The sequence below is a fragment of the Hemiscyllium ocellatum genome, chromosome 38, assembly GCF_020745735.1.
Source record: "Hemiscyllium ocellatum isolate sHemOce1 chromosome 38, sHemOce1.pat.X.cur, whole genome shotgun sequence".
Classification (NCBI taxonomy): Eukaryota; Metazoa; Chordata; class Chondrichthyes; order Orectolobiformes; family Hemiscylliidae; genus Hemiscyllium; species Hemiscyllium ocellatum.
In genome coordinates, this window is record NC_083438.1 from 39,001,049 (window position 1) to 39,020,209 (window position 19,161).

At 56.7% G+C, this 19,161-nt stretch overlaps 1 protein-coding gene across 1 annotated transcript in view; it reads left to right on the forward strand.

Moving 5' to 3' along the window:
- The first annotated feature begins 2,955 nt into the window (after nt 1–2,955).
- LOC132834005 (high affinity cGMP-specific 3',5'-cyclic phosphodiesterase 9A-like) overlaps nt 2,956–19,161 on the forward strand; it is a 34,402-nt gene continuing 18,196 nt past the window's right edge. Inside the window, exons 1-5 of the mRNA XM_060852717.1 lie at nt 2,956–3,024; nt 7,363–7,497; nt 13,235–13,305; nt 15,764–15,841; nt 18,372–18,412. Coding sequence (XP_060708700.1) covers nt 2,956–3,024; nt 7,363–7,497; nt 13,235–13,305; nt 15,764–15,841; nt 18,372–18,412 — 394 coding nt within the window. The remainder of the gene's footprint in view (nt 3,025–7,362; nt 7,498–13,234; nt 13,306–15,763; nt 15,842–18,371; nt 18,413–19,161) is intronic.

The following is a 19,161-nucleotide window of genomic DNA, read 5'->3' on the forward strand; positions in this document are numbered from 1 at the left end:
TCACTTCAGCCAGAGACTCCTTTAACAGACCCCCGTGATCCAGCAGACGGTCTGTATCTCCGATCGGGGTGTTCCTCAGGCCCTCCCTGGCCTCACTCTCCCTCGGGTCTGGGAGGGACTGGGCCTCACTCTCCCTCGGGTCTGGGAGGGACTGGGCCTCACTCTCCCTCGGGTCTGGGAGGGACTGGGCCTCACTCTCCCTCCGGCCTGGGAGGGACTGGCCTCACTCTCCCTCGGGTCTGGGAGGGACTGGCCTCACTCTCCCTCGGGTCTGGGAGGGACTGGGCTCACTCTCCCTCGGGTCTGGGAGGGACTGGGCCTCACTCTCCCTCGGGTCTGGGAGGGACTGGGCCTCACTCTCCCTCGGGTCTGGGAGGGACTGGCCTCACTCTCTCTCGGGTCTGGGAGGGACTGGGCCTCACTCTCCCTCCGGCCTGGGAGGGACTGGGCTCACTCTCCCTCGGGTCTGGGAGGGACTGGCCTCACTCTCCCTCGGGTCTGGGAGGGACTGGGCCTCACTCTCCCTCGGGTCTGGGAGGGACTGGCCTCACTCTCTCTCGGGTCTGGGAGGGACTGGGCCTCACTCTCCCTCGGGTCTGGGAGGGACTGGCCTCACTCTCCCTCGGGTCTGGGAGGGACTGGGCTCACTCTCCCTCGGGTCTGGGAGGGACTGGGCCTCACTCTCCCTCGGGTCTGGGAGGGACTGGGCCTCACTCTCCCTCGGGTCTGGGAGGGACTGGGCTCACTCTCCCTCAGGCCTGGGAGACAGAGGGACTGGGCTCACTCTTCCTTGAGCCTGGGAGACGGAATAGGAGGCTGAATGGCCTCCTGTTCCTGTGTGACAGGCTGGAGGAGGAGGGGCTGAATGGCCTCCTGTTCCTGTGTAACAGGCTGGAGGAGGAGGGGCTGAATGGCCTCCTGTTCCTGTGTAACAGGCTGGAGGAAGAGGGGCTGAATGGCCTCCTGTTCCTGTGTAACATGCTGGAGGAGGAGGGGCTGAATGGCCTCCTGTTGCTTTGTAACAGGCTGGAGGAGGAGGGGCTGAATGGCCTCGTGTTGCTGTCTGACAGTAGGTAGTGTCTGGTTGAGAATGGAATCACAGTGGGAGAGAGTGAGTGGACCATTTGCTGCTATCTCAGGCTCCGTGCTGATGAACCCCTTTCCCCAATGGGCACCTCCTTCCCCTCAGGGAGGACACGACAGGAAAATGGAGACGGCGTTGTGCAGCGTTTCATTATTCACAGCCTCAGGGCTCTCGGGGGGATTCGCAATCAGACAGACCCCACCCAGCCCCTCATCAGCTCCTCAAAACATCCACCCAGTAATACAGAGGGAACTGGGTAAACCCCGTGCTGTCCCTGTCCCTGGGGGTGTTTGATGGGGGACAGTGTAGAGGGAGCTTTACTCTATATCTAACCCCGTGCTGTCCCTGTCCCTGGGGGAGTTTGATGGGGGGACAGTGTAGAGGGAGCTTTACTCTGTATCTAACCCTGTGCTGTCCCTGTCCCTGGGAGTGTTTGATGTGGGGACAGTGTAGAGGGAGCTTTACTCTGTATCTAACCCCGTGCTGTCCCTGTCCCTGGGAGCGTTGGATCCATTTCACTGAAAAAATGACCAGAAACCCAACCTCAACCCAGTGGCTCCAAGAGCAGGTCAGAGGCTGGGAATCCTGCAGCGAGTAACTCCCCTCCTGACTCCCCCCAAAGCCTGTCCCACCATCGACAAGGCCCAAGGCAGGAGGGTGAGGGAATACTCCCCACTTGCCCCTGGTTGGGGGCAGCTCCAACAACACTCGAGAAGCTCCACACCATCCAGGGACAAAGCAGCAACCGGCCCCACACCCACAAACATCCCCTCCCTCCCCCCACCCCCCCTCAGTAACAGCAGTGTGTACCGTCCCCTCCCTCCCCCCACCCCCCTCAGTAACAGCAGTGTGTACCATCCCCTCCCTCACCCCACCCCCTCAGTAACAGCAGTGTGTACCATCCCCTCCCTCCCCCCCCACCCCCACCCTCAGTAACAGCAGTGTGTACCATCCCCTCCCTCCCCCCACCACCCCCTCAGTAACAGCAGTGTGTACCATCCCCTCCCTCCCCCAACCCACCTCAGTAACAGCAGTGTGTACCATCCCCTCCCCCCACCCCCCCAACCCCCCTCAGTAACAGCAGTGTGTACCCCCACCCCCCCTCAGTAACAGCAGTGTTGTACCAGCTACAAGACCCACTGCAGAAACTCACCAAAGACCCTCAGGCAGCACCTTCCAAACCCACGGCCCCTTCCATCTGGAAGGACAAGGGGCAGCAGGTACATGGGAACACCACCCCCCTGCAAGTTCCCCTCCGAGCCCCTCCCCATCCCGACTTGGAAATCTATCGGCCGTTCCTTCCTGGGTCAGAATCCTGGGATTCCCTCCCTCAGGGACATTGTGGGTCTCCCCTACAGCACATGGACTGCAGCGGGTCAGGGAGGCAGCTCACCCCCACCTTCCCAAGGGGGGGGCAACTAGGGACGGGGTGGGAAATACTGGGCCTTACTCTCAATACTCACATGGCATGAAGATTTCAGTTTGGAACCAATGCGGAGATTAACTGGGAGTCCTTTCCTGCGGATAATTGGGTGACTGGGAATCATTAAAGGAAAGCATTGAGATAATCAAAAACCTGTAATCAGGAGCCAGTGAGAAACCAGATTAGTAACCTCCTGAAAACCCATGACAAGGTTAATGAGCATCTCCCAGCGGTTCAGGTGAGGAGATGTTGCTGGGGAAACCGAGTTACTGCAGCCCAGTCGCTGAGGAGGGTTGCTGTCATGTGTTTGTTTGAGAGCAGACACACACAGACACATCATCATCGGGACCAGGGACTGAACAAAGAGCTTATCCCACAACCAGCCTCTACCCTGACCCCTCACAAATCTCCAACACAAAATTCCTGACCATCTCCCATCTTCCGGACCATGGGATCTGGGTCCTCAGCAGCTCAACTGAAAGTCATTCACCTCGACGTTAACGGGAAGATACAGAAGGTGAGTCGGTCCTATGTTCCATCTCCCTGTGTGTGTCTGTCTCTTTATTGTGTGTGTGTGTGTGTGTGTGTGTGTGAGTGTGTGTATATATATGTGTGCGTGTGTGTGTGTATACATGTGTGTTTGGGTGTGTGTGATTGTGTGAGAGTGTGTTTGCGTGAGAGTGTGTGTGTATATGTTTGTGTGTGTGTGTGTGTGTGTGTGTGTGTATGTGTGTGTTTTTGTGTATGTGTTTGTGTGTGTGTGTGTGTGAGTGTGTGTATATATATGTGTGCGTGTGTGTGTGTGTGTGTGTGTGTGTATGTGTGTTTTTCTGTATGTGTTTGTGAGAGAGTGTGTGTTTGTGTGTGGAGAAAGGTGAGGACTGCAGATGCTGGAGATCAGAGCTGAAAATGTGTTGCTGGAAAAGCGCAGCAGGTCAGGCAGCATCCAAGGGACAGGAGAATCGACCGTTTCAGGCATAAGCTGAAGAAGGGCTTATGTCTGAAACGTCAGTCCCCAGTTCCTTGGATGATGCCTGACCTGCTGTGCTTTTCCAGCAACACATTTTCAGCTGTGTGTGTATATATGTGTGTGTGAAAGTGTGTGTGTATATTCTCTCCCACTGTCTCTCCCAGTGCACCGATCACATCCTGTCTCTGCTTTTCTGTCATCCTATGTGTGTGTCTTTCTTTCTCTCTCTCCCCCTCTCTGTCTCACTCTCTCCCTCTCTCTTTCTCCTTCTCCCTCTCTCCCTTCTCTCTCTCTTCTCTCTCACCCTGTTTCTCACTCTCTCCCCTCCTTTCGCCTTCTCTCTCTCCCTTCCTCTCTCCCTCTTCCTCTCTCCATCTCTCTCTCTCTCCTCCCCCTTTCTATCTCTCTCTCCCTCTCCCCCTCTCTTCTTCTTTCTCTCCCAGTTCCTCCCCCTCCCTCTCTCACTCCCATTCTTTCTCTCACTTGCTTCCTCCCCCTCCCCCCCCCCCCCCCCCCTCTCCCTCTCTCTGTGCTCCCTCTCACACACAGGCGGTCTGAAGGTCATAGACTGATCAAACACATAGAGGGAGCCCACACTGACCCCTCCCAATGTTTCTGTGGCTGACTTCACGTCCCAGTTATTTCTGAGCATGACAGTGTAGAGGGAGCTTTACTCTGTATCTAACCTCTGTGCTGTCCCTGTCCTGGGAGTGTTTGATGGGGGGGACAGTGTAGAGGGAGCTTTACTCTGTATCTAACCCCGTGCTGTCCCTGTCCCTGGGAGTGTTTGATGGGGGACAGTGTAGAGGGAGCTTCACTCTGTATCTAACCCCTGTGCTGTCCCTGGGAGTGTTTGATGGGGACAGTGTAGAGGGAGCCTTACTCTGTATCTAACCCTATGCTGTCCCTGTCCCTGGGAGTGTTTGATGGGGGGACAGTGTAGAGGGAGCTTTACTCTGTATCTAACCCCGTGCTGTCCCTGTCCCTGGGAGTGTTGGATGGGGGGACAGTGTAGAGGGAGCTTTACTCTGTATCTAACCCCGTGCTGTCCCTGTCCCTGGGAGTGTTTGATGGGGGGACAGTTAGAGGGAGCTTTACTCTGTATCTAACCCTGTACTGTCCCTGTCCCTGGGAGTGTTTGATGGGGGGGACAGTGTAGAGGGAGCTTTACTCTGTATCTAACGCCGTGCTGTCCCTGTCCCTGGGAGTGTTTGATGGGGGGGACAGTGTAGAGGGAGCTTTACTCTGTATCTAACCCCGTGCTGTCCCTGTCCCTGGGAGTGTTTGATGGGGGACAGTAGAGGGAGCTTTACTCTGTATCTAACGCCGTGCTGTCCCTGTCCCTGGGAGTGTTTGATGGGGGGACAGTGATAATTGGTGTAATGTGGAGCTTGTGTCACGTTAAGAAATGAGATGTCTCAGGACTCTATCTCCCCCATCGCCAAAAAGCTGCCACATCCGGCCTACACTGAAATAACGATAATGAGCTGCAGAAGTTTCCATTCATTCAATTCATTCAGAAACTCACTCGGGGGAGGGACAGAGAGGGGAGGAACCATTTCAAATACTGGGAGATTTGATCATCAGGGACTTAAATATCCTCACCAACGATGCTCCAACCTACAGGGGGTTTGGTATTCACTCTCGGGTGAAGCATTTACGGCCCGCGTCCCTAGTTGCCCCCCCCTTGGGAAGGTGGGGGGTGAGCTGCCTCCTTGACCCGCTGCAGTCCATGTGCTGTAGGGTAGACCCACAATGTCCCTGAGGGAGGGAATCCCAGGATTCTGACCCAGGAAGGAACGGCCGCTAGATTTCCAAGTTGGGATGGGGAGGGGCTCGGAGGGGAACTTGCAGGGGGGTGGGGTCCCCATGTACCTGCTGCCCCTTGTCCTTCCAGATGGAAGGGGCCGTGGGTTTGGAAGGTGCTGCCTGAGGGTCTTTGGTGAGTTTCTGCAGTGGGTCTTGTAGCTGGTACAACACTGCTGTTACTGAGGGGGGGTGGGGGGAGGGAGGGGATGGTACACACTGCTGTTACTGGGGGGGGAGGGGATGGTACACACTGCTGTTACTGAGGGGGGTGGGGGGAGGGAGGGGATGGTACACACTGCTGTTACTGAGGGGGGGTGTGGGGAGGGGGGGAATGGTACACACTGCTGTTCCTGAGGGGGTGTGGGGGAGGGGATGGTACACACTGCTGTTACTGAGGGGGGTGGGGGGAGGGGATGGTACACACTGCTGTTACTGAGGGGGTGTGGGGGGAGGGGATGGTACACACTGCTGTTACTGAGGGGGGTGGGGGGAGGGGATGGTACACACTGCTGTTACTGAGGGGGGTGGGGGGAGGGAGGGGATGGTACACACTGCTGTTACTGAGGGGGGGATGGGGGGAGGGAGGGAATGGTACACACTGCTGTTACTGAGGGGATGTGGGGGGAAGGGATGGTACACACTGCTGTTACTGGGTGGGGGTGGGGGAGGGAGGGGATGGTACACACTGCTGTTACTGGGGGGGGAGGGGATGGTACACACTGCTGTTACTGAGGGGGGTGGGGGGGAGGGAGGGGATGGTACACACTGCTGTTACTGAGGGGGGGTGTGGGGAGGGGGGGAATGGTACACACTGCTGTTCCTGAGGGGGTGTGGGGGGAGGGGATGGTACACACTGCTGTTACTGAGGGGGGTGGGGGGAGGGGATGGTACACACTGCTGTTACTGAGGGGGTGTGGGGGGAGGGGATGGTACACACTGCTGTTACTGAGGGGGGTGGGGGGAGGGGATGGTACACACTGCTGTTACTGAGGGGGGTGGGGGGAGGGAGGGGATGGTACACACTGCTGTTACTGAGCGTCAGTGGGGGGATTGAGGGGATGGTACACACTGCTGTTACTGAGAGGGGGGTGGGGGGGAGGGAGGGGATGGTACACACTGCTGTTACTGAGGGGGGTGGGAGGAGGGAGGGGATGGTACACACTGCTGTTACTGAGGGGGGGATGGGGGGAGGGAGGGAATGGTACACACTGCTGTTACTGAGGGGATGTGGGGGGAAGGGATGGTACACACTGCTGTTACTGGGTGGGGGTTGGGGGGAGGGGCTGGTACACACTGCTGTTACTGGGTGGGGGGGGAGGGAGGGAGGGGATGGTACACACTGCTGTTACTGAGGGGGGCTGGGGGGAGGGGATGGTACACACTGCTGTTACTGGGTGGGAGGGGAGGGAGGGAGGGGATGGTACACGCTGCTGTTACTGAGGGGGGTGGGGGGAGGGAGGGGATGTTTGTGGGTGTGGGTCCGGGAGCTGCTTTGTCCCTGGATGGTGTGGAGCTTCTCGAGTGTTGTTGGAGCTGCCCCCACCCAGGGGCAAGTGGGGAGTATTCCCTCCCCCCTCCTGCCTTGGGCCTAGTCGATGGGGGAACATGCTTTGGGGGGAGTCAGGAGGGGAGTTACTCGCTGCAGGATTCCCAGCCTCTGACCTGCTTTTGGAGCCACTGGGTTGAGGTGGTGGGTTCTGGTGGGTTTGTGGTCAGTGGTAACCCCCAGGATGTTGATGGTGGGGGATTCAGTGATGGTAATGCCATTGAACATCAAGGGGTAATGATTAGATTCTGTCTCAATGGTAACCCCCAGGATGTTGACAGTCGGGGATACAGTGATGGTAATACCATTGTACATTAAGGGGGTGGTGGTTTGACTGTCCCTTATTGGAGATGGTCAGAGCCTGGTATTTGTGAATGTTACTTGCCATGTCTCAGCTCGAGATGCAGGAAGTTATGAGGCAGAGCAATGGTCTGGCTGTCTTCACAGTAAGGGGTTGGATTTCGGATATCGAGATGTTACTCTCCAATACGTTTTGAGCTTTGTTGAGACCGTCTGTCCTATTACCTCAGGATGAGGTCAGGGGTGGGTTTTCCCCCCCGTGTGGTCGGTTCCCTCCCGACCTGCCGCAAACCCAGTCTCGCAGTAACGTCCTGCAGGCCCTGACCAGCTCCATCAGTAACGCTGCGTCTGAGCCCCTCTCGATGGTGGGACATTGACATCACCCACACCCTGAGGACATTCTGTACCCTGGCCACCCTCAGTGACTCCTCCAACTGTTGGTCAACATGGAGTAGGATAGGTGGATCAGCCGAGGGAGGGTCTGACCTGGTGATCAGCAGGAGGTTTCCTTCCCCGTGTTTTACCTGAAGTCACGGCGCTACATGGGGCCTGGAGTCAATGCTGAGGACTCCCAGGGGCACTCCCTCCTGCCTGTGTCCCACTGCACAGCCCCCCTCTAACAGGAGATATCCAGGGATGGTGATGGTGTGGTCTGGGACTGGGTCTGTCAGTGTGAATATGACAGTGTCAGGCTGTTGCTTCACAGGTCTGTGAGACAGCTCTCACGATGTTGGCATTAGCGCCCAGATCCTAGTGAGGGGGACCCTCAGACAGGGCTGCGTCTAACGGTGTCTTTTCCAAGTGCCTCAGTTGACGTGGGGCACCCCATCTGGTTTCATTTCTTTTTGACCTCTTCTGTCGTAACTGGTACAAATCTCGCCCGAGGACAGTTGAGACTCCAGACTGTTGGGTCTGGAGTCACGTGTAGGCCAGCCTGTGTAAGGGTGGCAGATTTCCCTGCCTGTGGGAAGGATTCTGTCCACATAAGAAACAGCAGAGATTCACGTACGCAGCCCAGTCCCACAAACCAACCAGATCCATCCATGGCCTCCAACGATATTTCTCACTGACTCAGAGACCTCTCCCACCTCGGTAATAATCTCTCCCAACCTCTTCCGGCAGGCGGGAGACATCGAAGATTAGACACGTGTCCCAATGGATTCAACAGCAGCTTCTTCCCTGTCGCTGTTAGTCTCTGAACCGACTTTCAAGTTGAGAGTGTGGTGCTGGAAAAGCACAGCAGGTCAGGCAGCATCCGAGGAGCAGGAAAATCAACATTCCGGGCATAAGCCCCTCATCAGGAATGAGGCTGGGACCCTCCGGGGTGGAGGGATAAATGGGAAGGGGGTGGGGGTGGGGAGGAGGGAGCTGAGAGAGAGGAATAGATGAATGGGGGTTGGGGGTAAAGGTGATAGGTCAGAGGGGAGGGTGGAGTGGATAGGTGCGAAGGGAGATAGGCAGGTAGGACAGGTCATGGGGAGCTGGAAGGTTGGAACTGAGGTGAGGTGGGGGAAGGGGAAATGAGGAAACTGTTGAAGTCCACCTTGATGCCCTGGGGTTGGAGTGTTCCGAGGCGGAAGATGAGGCGTTCTTCCTCCAGGCGTCTGGTGGTGAGGGAGCGGCGGTGAGGGAGGCCCAGGACCTCCATGTCCTCGGCAGAGTGGGCTGATCTCCCACTTGGTGTGCACCTTCCCTGCAGGCGTATTCCTCGCCCTGACCTCTCGCCCCGTGGTCTTTGTATGGTCTGATCTGTCTGCACTGCCCGGGACACAAAACTCTTCACGTTACGTAGGGAACACGTGATGACCATAAATCAAATCAACTTGTGGTGGGGAAAACTCACCAGCCTTGGAGTCAGATCGGGGTTCAGCGACAGTGTTTATTACAGAAGGAAATACCGGAGCTCCGAGGAGAGAGACACCAACAGTGAGGGGGGGTCAGCTGCAAGTCTTCTCTCAGTCAGGAATACATGGCAACATACTTTCACACAGTATGTGGGATAATAGGTCAGGAATGTGGTTTCGGTCTCTGTAACATAGTTTATCGGAAACGTTGCAGAATCTCCGATAGTTTCGGTTCAGTCATTGTCAGTTCCAGCGCAGCCTTTGTTAATTTCAGCGCGGTCACTGTCAGTTTCCATGTCAGACACTGGCGGTTTCAATGTCTGTGCGGACACCCATTGCTGTAGTAATGGCCGCTGATCGCTTTTGCTGAGAAAGATGGTTACTGCAGCCCTGGCTGTGAGCACTTCGTATTGAGTCCGTATCAAAGTGTTAGCGTTTCTATCAGAGGTGTTGGCTGGACCCAGATACTTCGGTGGGCAGTATACGTTACTCATGTATATTCTCTCCCCCACCCACCTTAAACTAATCAGATGTGAGTGCATTGTGCTGGCATTCTGGGGGGGCCCAGGCGGTGTCTGTGTTTGATCTGCTGTCTCTCTCTCTCTCTCTCTCTCTCTCTCTCTCCACATTGTGGTCCGGTGGCCATCTTGTGTGTCAAGTGGCCAACTGGTGGCTCGGCGGCCATTTTGTGTGTCAAGTAGCCAACTGGTGGCTCGGCGGCCATTTTGTGTGTCCGTTTTACTTGGTGTCCCGTACCATCTCCCACTTCAAAATCAAATTAAATCCCCACGAGTGAAACAGGTCAGTGTTGATTTTAAAAAAAAACTCCAAAGTTATATGACAGCTGCTCATTTGAGTTTTAATTCAAGGTTTTCATGAAGAATTCTGATTCGACCAGACCTTGTGAAACCAGCGCCCAGCAGCAGTATGTGGGGACACTGGCGAGGTCACTGTGTCATTAGCCAAGCTGAGAGTGGTGCTGGAAAAGCACAGCAGGTCAGGCAGCATCCGAGGAGCAGGAACACCGATGTTTCGGGCAAAAGCCCTTCATCAGGAATTCCTCCAGTCTCGATTCTGATCTCCAGCATCTGCAGGGCCCACTCTCGCCTCCTGCGTCATGACCTTACCCTGAACGTGACATCTTGTTGGAGCAGCTGTTGACGTCTCTCCATTGGAAGACCACCCTCACTCACTAACCCCCCCCCACCCATCCCCATTCGTGCCCCACCCTTCCCACTGGCCAGCCCAACGTCACAGGAGCACTTCCACTGGGCCAAAGGGCTGGTGAACCATGGGGTGCATCGCCTCTCAGGCTTGAGGCCTATCCTCAGGGTAACTGCTCAAGAATTCAGCACCCGAGGGAATGGACAGCTCCCCGGGCGGTCAGGCCCTGAGAGCTGAAGCTGGACATTGTGTCACAGTATAGTCACAGAGACGTACAGCAGGGAAACAGACCCTTCGGCCCAACCCGTCCATGCTGACCCAGATATCCTAACCTAATCCAGTTCCATTAGCCAGCACTTGGCCTATATCCCTCCAAACCCTCCCTATCCATGTCCCCATCCAGATGCCTTTTAAATGTTGTCATTGTACCAGCCCCCACCACTTCCTCTGGCAGCTCATCCCATACACGTACCACCCTCTGGGGGAAAAAGTTACCCCTTAGGTCCCTTTTATATCTTTCACCCTAAACCTATGCCCCTCTAGTTCTGGACTCCCCCACCCCAGGGAAAAGACCTTGTCTATTTACCCTCTCCATGCCCCTCATGATTTTATAAGCCTCTATAAGGTCACCCCTCAGCCTCCTCCAGGGAAAACAGCCCCAGCCTGTTCAGCCTCTCCCTGTAGCTCAGACCCTCCAACCCTGGCAACATCCTTGTAAATCTTTTCTGAACCCTTTCAGGTTTAGTTTACTCTGAACGTTAGATTTAATCCTTTCTCGAACCCACAAGAAGCGTATTGCTTTGAACCAGGCGGAATGGGTGGGATCCCGTTGCTAATGTAAGAAACTCGGGTCACTGCGGGGGGACGTAAACTCTGCTTTCACTGCACTGATGCTGCCAGACCTGCTGAGTTTCTCCAGCCACTTCTGTTTGTGTAACAAACGAGGGAATACCACGGGCACGGACATTTCTTAGAGTTCAGACTGAATCTGCCGAGTGACATTCCTACAGTGTGGAAGGAAGCCATTCGGCACATCGAATCCATACCGGCCCTCCGAAGAGCTTCCCACTCAAGCTCACTCTTCTACCCCATCCCTGTAACTCTGCATTTCTCATGGCCAACCCACCCTAACCTGCACATCCCTGGGCACTATGGGACAATTTCCCATGGCCAACCCACCCTAACCTGCACATCCCTGGGCACTCTGGGACAATTTCCCATGGCCAATCCACCCTAACCTGCACATCCCTGGGCACTCTGGGACAATTTCCCATGGCCAATCCACCCTAACCTGCACATCCCTGGGCACTATGGGACAATTTCCCATGGCCAATCCACCCTAACCTGCACATCCCTGGGCCCTATGGGACAATTTCCCATGGCCAATCCACCCTAACCTGCACATCCCTGGGCACTACGGGACAATTTCCCATGGCCAATCCGCCCTAACCCGCACACCTTTGGACTGTGGGAGGAAACCGGAGCACCCGGAGGAAACCCACACAGACACGGGGAGAATGTGCAAACTCCACACAGACAGTCACCCGAGGGTGGGATCGAACAGGGGTCTCTCGTCCTTTAGGGCTGCAGTGCTAACCTCTGAGCCACCGTGCCGTCCCATTGGCTTGGTTGGCACTCCTGTTAGACAGAGGTGGGGGGTGTAGCTGCTGGAGATTAGAGACAAGATTGGAAAGTACAGTGGGTCAGGCAGCATCCGAGGAGCACTGGAATCGACATTTCCGGCTAAAGCCCTTTATCAGGAATTCTGTTGACCAATTTGGATGTGGATGTGAGAGAACTCCACTCAACGGCAGCTTTGGGGTGGATTGATCTGACGGAGACCAGTTCTCAGCCTCGGTCAGGAGGGAGAACCTGAGACCGAGTGAAGTGAACCTCCGAGGATAAACCATCGAGCTGTGTGTCTCTCTATTGGGCGGCACGGTGGCACAGTGGTTAGCACTGCTGCCTCACAGCACCAGAGACCCGGGTTCAGTTCCCGCCTTAGGCAACTGACTGTGTGGAGTTTGCACGTTCTCCCCGTGTCTGTGTGGGTTTCCTCCGGTGCTCCGGTTTCCTCCCACAGTCCAAAGATGTGTGGGTCAGGTGAATTGGCCATGCTAAATTGCCCATAGTGTTAGGTAAGGGGTAAATGTAGGGGAATGGGTCTGGGTGGGTGCGCTTTGGAGGGTCGGTATGGACTTGTTGGGCCGAAGGGCCTGTTTCCACACTGTAAGTAATCTAATCTAATCTATCTCTCCATCTGTCCCTCCCGGAGGTCAACGATAACAGCAAATCCAGCTCCTCCTCAATCCTCTCATCCACCTTTCCCTGCAATCCCCATTCTCCCGGTCGGGGGTGTAGGAAACGTCCAGGGTTTCCAATGGTTCAATATTCAGCTCAAAGAGTGAACTCTGGAGCAGACAACTCTGATAGTGTCAGTAAGGAATGGAAAATAGTTTGAGCGAAGCTGGAAGAGATCAATGAGATACCACTCCTCAAACCCTGTCCTCCAAGTTGGCGCTATTGAACGGTGTAACCCCTGTTTCAGGTTTCCCACAAAGTCCATGTCTCAATGTGTGTCTGTAAACACCTCCCTCTCTGATGTTGATATGAAGAGGAGGGTTAATCAGTGACTTCAGGAACGTTTACAAATGCAAGCATCACACCCTTGTACGACATATTCCAGAACATTCCAGGAGGAGGTCCCTTTTGATGGGATCTCAGTGCACCTGAGACAGTTCAACAAATCTCTCTGTTCTGTCAACAAAATTGGACACTTCCTCCCTCAGAAAACAGCTAATCCTTGAATTGCCTCTTTAAAATGCCAATCAAAATGCAGAGTCAGCGCCTGGAGCGGGTATAAAACCGATTGTAGAATTTGAGGCTGAGCTGAGCATTCATAATGACCACAGCCGTACAATCCATCAAAGCAGGTTGGCCACAAAGAGATCTTCTCACACTGCAGCACGAGATGTACGTTTGTTCAGGGCTACACCAGATGGTCTGTCAATCGGTCTGACAGAGGAAGTTCCTTCATTTGGACTGACAGCCTCAATGAGCTACACAACTTCACGTTTGTTTGGTTTGATTGTAGGTGATCTTCAGTTGCCTTTCGAGCCCCTCCGATATCCGGGAAATCGTCTCTGTCGCAGCCGGAGCCTACAGGTCAGTCTCTGCAAATTCACCACGTCCTCATAGTCCCCAAGCCCCCACATCGATGGTGTTCCTGTGAAATACCTCAGGGAACCTCACCGCCCTATCTCTGTCACCCCCATCACCCTACACCCCCTTCCAACTCTGTAACCCCCTCCAGCCTCTACACCCCCGTCAATCCCTACACCCCCTCCCTATCTCTGTCACCCCCTCCAACCACTATACCCCCACCAACCCCTACACCCCCTCCCTATCTCTGTCACCCCCTCCAACCCCTAAACCCCCTCCCTATCTCTGTCACCCCCACCAACCCTGACACCACCTCCCTATCTCTGTTACCCCCTCCAGCCCCTACACCCCCTCCCTATCTCTGTCACCCCCACCAAATCCTAAACCCTCTCCCTATCTCTGTTACCCCCTCCAGCCCCTACACCCCCTCCCTATCTCTGTGACCCACCCCAGCCCCTAAACCCCTCCCTACCCCTTTAACTCCGTCCAGTCCCTACACCCCCTCTCTATCTCTGTCACCCCCTCGAGCCTCACATCCCCTCCCTATCTCTGTAACCCCCTCCAGCCCATACACCCCCTCCCTATCTCTGTAACCCCCTCCAGCCCATACACCCCCTCCCTATCTCTATAACCACCTCCAGCCCCTACACCCCCTCCCTATCCCTGTATGAGTCAATGCTGCAGTTTCCAACTGTCAATGCTGAGGGAGTGGGCACTGTCGGAGGGTCAGTGCTGAGGGAGTGGGCACTGTTGGAGGGTCAGCGCTGAGGGAGTGGGCACTGTCGGAGTGTCAGTGCTGAGGGAGTGGGCACTGTCGGAGTGTCAGTGCTGAGGGAGTGGGCACTGTCGGAGTGTCAGTGCTGAGGGAGTGGGCACTGTCGGAGTGTCAGTGCTGAGGGAGTGGGCACTGTCGGAGTGTCAGTGCTGAGGGAGTGGGCACTGTCGGAGGGTCAGTGCTGAGGGAGTGGGCATTATTGAAGGGTCAGTGCTGAGGGAGTAGACACTGTCAGAGGGTCAGCGCTGAGAGAGTGCCGCACTGTCAGAGTGTCAGTGCTGAGGGAGTGGGCACTGTCGGAGGGTCAGCGCTGAGGGAGTGGGCACTGTCGGAGGGTCAGCACTGAGGGAGTGCTGCACTGTCAGAGTGTCAGTGCTGAGGGAGTGGGCACAGTCGGAGGGTCAGTGCTGAGGGAGTGGGCACAGTCGGAGGGTCAGTGCTGAGGGAATGGGCACTGTCGGATGGTCAGTGCTGAGGGAGTGGGCACTGTCGGAGGGTCAGCACTGAGGGAGTGGGCACTGTCGGAGGGTCAGCGCTGAGGGAGTGGGCACTGTCAGAGTGTCAGTGCTGAGGGAGTGGGCACAGTCGTAGGGTCAGTGCTGAGGGAATGGGCACTGTCGGATGGTCAGTGCTGAGGGAGTGGGCACTGTCGGAGGGTCAGTGCTGAGGGAGTGCCGCACTGTCGGAGGGTCAGCGCTGAGGGGGTGGGCACTGTCAGAGTGTCAGTGCTGAGGGAGTGGGCACAGTCGGAGGGTCAGTGCTGAGGGAATGGGCACTGTCGGATGGTCAGTGCTGAGGGAGTGGGCACTGTCGGATGGTCAGTGCTGAGGGAGTGGGCACTGTCAGAGGTTCCGCGCTTAGGGAGTGGGCACTGTCGGAGGGCCAGTGCTGAGGGAGCGGGCACTGTCAGAGGGTCAGCGCTGAGGGAGTGGGCACTGTCGGAGGGTCAGCGCTGAGGGAGTGGGCACTGTCAGAGTGTCAGTGCTGAGGGAGTGGGCACAGTCGTAGGGTCAGTGCTGAGGGAATGGGCACTGTCGGATGGTCAGTGCTGAGGGAGTGGGCACTGTCGGAGGTCAGTGCTGAGGGAGTGCCGCACTGTCGGAGGGTCAGCGCTGAGGGAGTGGGCACTGTCAGAGTGTCAGTGCTGAGGGAGTGGGCACAGTCGGAGGGTCAGTGCTGAGGGAATGGGCACTGTCGGATGGTCAGTGCTGAGGGAGTGGGCACTGTCGGATGGTCAGTGCTGAGGGAGTGGGCACTGTCAGAGGTTCCGCGCTTAGGGAGTGGGCACTGTCGGAGGGCCAGTGCTGAGGGAGCGGGCACTGTCAGAGGGCCAGTGCTGAGGGAGCGGGCACTGTCAGAGGGTCAGCGCTGAGGGAGTGGGCACTGTCGGAGGGTGAGTGCTGAGGGAGTGCTGCACTGTCGGAGGGTCAGTGCTGAGGGAGTGCTGCACTGTCGGAGGGTCAGTGCTGAGGGAGTGCTGCACTGTCGGAGGGTCAGTGCTGAGTGAGTGTGCACTGTCGGAGGGGCAGTGCTGAGGGAGGGGGCACTGTCGGAGGGTCAGTGCTGAGGGAGTGGACACTGTCGGAGGGGCAGTGCTGAGGGAGGGGGCACTGTCGGAGGGTCAGTGCTGAGGGAGTGCTGAAAGGTGCTAACTAAATGCATGTGTACTGTGGTTGTTTTGTGCAGAGGGGAGCCAGTGGTTTTGTTTGATCCAGTTGGAAATCCGATCGGGATAGACCCTGGGATACCAGAGAACAGCGAGAGGTGAGACAGAGGACGTGAGGCTGCATGTGCCTGGACAGTCAGTGTCTGTGACACAGACAGCGAGGGGGGAGGGAAAGGCCGTACCGTATTATCTCTCAGTACACAGTGCGATCCCACAGAGATTGTGTTTCAACTTACAGGTGTGTGATTGTAGTAGTTAGATTGCAGGTGGCCATTCAGCCCCTCAGACCTGCTTCCCATTCAATAATCACATTACTGATCTGTTCCATATTCCACATTTCCCAATAATTTTTGATTCCCTGCCTTTTCCGATGATATACACCACTGTATTAAAAATATTCCACAGCCCCAAGCCCATTGCCTGTAGAGGCAGATTCCCAAAGTCACTGAGAGACAACGAAATCGCCTCATCTCTCTCCTGGGAGAGCTCCCAGGGATTTTAACACAGAGCGCACTCTTCCCAGATCCACCCAGAATCAGAAGCGTCCTCTCCCCTTCCGCCTCAAGGAAGGGCTCAGTGCCGTGTACACGTCAGTCAGGTCACCCCTCACACGGCCGAACCCGTCCCCTGAAAAGAAGCCCAGTCTGTCTCACCTTCCCTCGTGAGTCAGCTCACTCATTCCAGTTTTGTGAAATGCCTCTGACGCTGCCTCCAATGTCTTTACCTCCTCGAATACAAAGCCCCGAACTGCACACTGTAACTGAGATGGGACGAGAGAAGTTTCCAAGATCTGGTGGGCGTGGATGTGTTGGACCGAAGGGTTAGTTTCTGTGTTGTACGTCTCTATGATTCTGTCTTCTCCGGTTCATGTCTTGACCACTTTAACTCGATCACCCCTTAAACTTCTAAATTCGAGAGAAAACATATCTATAACCTCTCATTGTAACTTCCCCCCCCTGAAATGTAGGTGTCACTAACTGTACCTTTGGTGCACACACACACACACAGTCACGTTCCCTGAGCCAGAAACACTAGTCTCAGACCCAACCTTCTCACAGTCAAGTTGAATCTAAAATTCAATCATGTTCCGATGGGTATTTCCAAAAGGTGTGCTGACTCATTAATTCATCCGTGAGGCACTCACATCATACAAAGCTGGGTTGGACGGAGGAAGGCATCGCAAGTGCTGGAGAAACTCAGCAGATCAGGCAGGGTCAGCAGCAAGAGAGAGAGAAAGCAGAATTAACACTCAGTTCTCCGGAGCGTACCTGGATTGGAAAGGTCACTGATGAGGGGAGAGAGTGTCCACAGGGCTATGGGAGGGGGGTAAATGGGTGGGGAGGGTCAGTGAGGAGGGGAGAGTGCACACAGAGCTGTGGGAGGGGGGGTAAATGGGTGGGGAGGGTCAGTGAGGAGGGGAGAGTGCACACAGGGCTGTGGGAGGGGGGAAAATGGGTGGGGAGGGTCAGTGATGGGGGAGGGCACACAGGGCTGTGGGAGGGGGGTAAATGGGTGGGGAGGGTCAGTGATGGGGAGAGTGCACACAGGGCTGTGGGAGGGGGGAAAATGGGTGGGGAGGGTCAGTGAGGAGGGGAGAGTGCACACGGGGCTGTGGGAGGGGGGTAAATGGGTGGGGAGGGTCAGTGAGGGGGGGAGGGCACACGGGGCTGTGGGAGGGGGGTAAATGGGTGGGGAGGGTCAGTGATGGGGAGAGTGCACACAGGGCTGTGGGAGGGGGGAAAATGGGTGGGGAGGGTCAGTGAGGAGGGGAGAGTGCACACGGGGCTGTGGGAGGGGGGTAAATGGGTGGGGAGGGTCAGTGAGGGGGGAGAGTGTCCACAGGGCTGTGGGAGGGGGGTAAATGGGTGGGGAGGGTCAGTGAGGGGGGGAGGGCACACGGGGCTGTGGGAGGGGGGTAAATGGGTGGGGAGGGTCAGTGAGGAGGGGAGAGTGCACACAGGGCTGTGGGAGGGGGGTAAATGGGTGGGGAGGGTCAGTGATGGGGGGAGAGGGCACACAGGGCTGTGGGAGGGGGGTAAATGGGTGGGGAGGGTCAGTGATGGGGGGAGAGGGCACACAGGGCTGTGGGAGGGGGGTAAATGGGTGGGGAGGGTCAGTGATGGGAGAGGGCACACGGGGCTGTGGGAGGGGGGTAAATGGGTGGGGGGGTCAGTGAGGGGGGAGAGTGTCACGGGGCTGTGGGAGGGGGGTAAATGGTTGGGGAGGGTCAGTGAGGGGGGGAGGGCACACGGGGCTGTGGGAGGGGGGTAAATGGGTGGGGAGGGTCAGTGAGGGGGGAGAGTGTCACGGGGGTGTGGGAGGGGGGTAAATGGGTGGGGAGGGTCAGTGATGGGGGGAGAGGGCACACGGGGGTGTGGGAGGGGGGTAAATGGGTGGGGAGGGTCAGTGATGGGGGAGGGCACACGGGGCTGTGGGAGGGGGGTAAATGGGTGGGGGGGTCAGTGAGGGGGAGAGTGTCACGGGGGTGTGGGAGGGGGGGTAAATGGGTGGGGAGAGTCAGTGAGGAGGGGCTGTGGGAGGGGCTGGGAAACATTGTGAGGAGTAAACTCTGAAGGTGAACAAATTTATAATGGCCTAACAAATCGAATATCTTCCAACTGTTTTCAGTTCCCCGTACACCGTCATCGTTCAGAGTGACCCTGCAGCTGGTAAGAGACATTGCCTCCACACGGGAACATTTCAGGGCAGCAGCAGTGAGGGACAACACGTGGGAACCACAGGGAGTGCCGTCTTCCCATCCCAGAGTCAGCACCTAATCAGGGAACGGTCCGGAGGGTCAGGGCTGAGGGAGTGGGCACTGTCGGAGGGTCAGGGCTGAGGGAGTGGGCACTGTCGGAGGGTCAGTGCTGAGGGAGTGGGCACTGTCGGAGGGTCAGTGCTGAGGGAGTGCCACACTGTCGGAGGGTCAGTGCTGAGGGAGTAGGCACTGTCGGAGGGTCAGTGCTGAGGGAGTGGGCACTGTCGGAGGGTCAGTGCTGAGGGAGTGGGCACTGTCGGAGGGTCAGTGCTGAGGGAGTGCCACACTATCGGAGGGTCAGTGCTGAGGGAGTAGGCACTGTCGGAGGGTCAGTGCTGAGGGAGTGGGCACTGTCAGAGGGTCAGTGCTGAGGGAGTGGGTACTGTCAGAGGGTCAGTGCTGAGGGAGTGGGCACTGTCGGAGGGTCAGTGCTGAGGGAGTGGGCACTGTCGGAGGGTCAGTGCTGAGGGAGTGGGCACTGTCAGAGGGTCAGTGCTGAGGGAGTGGGCACTGTCGGAGGGTCAGTGCTGAGGGAGTGGGCACTGTCGGAGGGTCAGTGCTGAGGGAGTGTCGCACTGTCGGAGGGTCAGTGCTGAGGGAGTGTCGCACTGTCGGAGGGTCATGCTGAGGGAGTGGGCACTGTCGGAGGGTCAGTGCTGA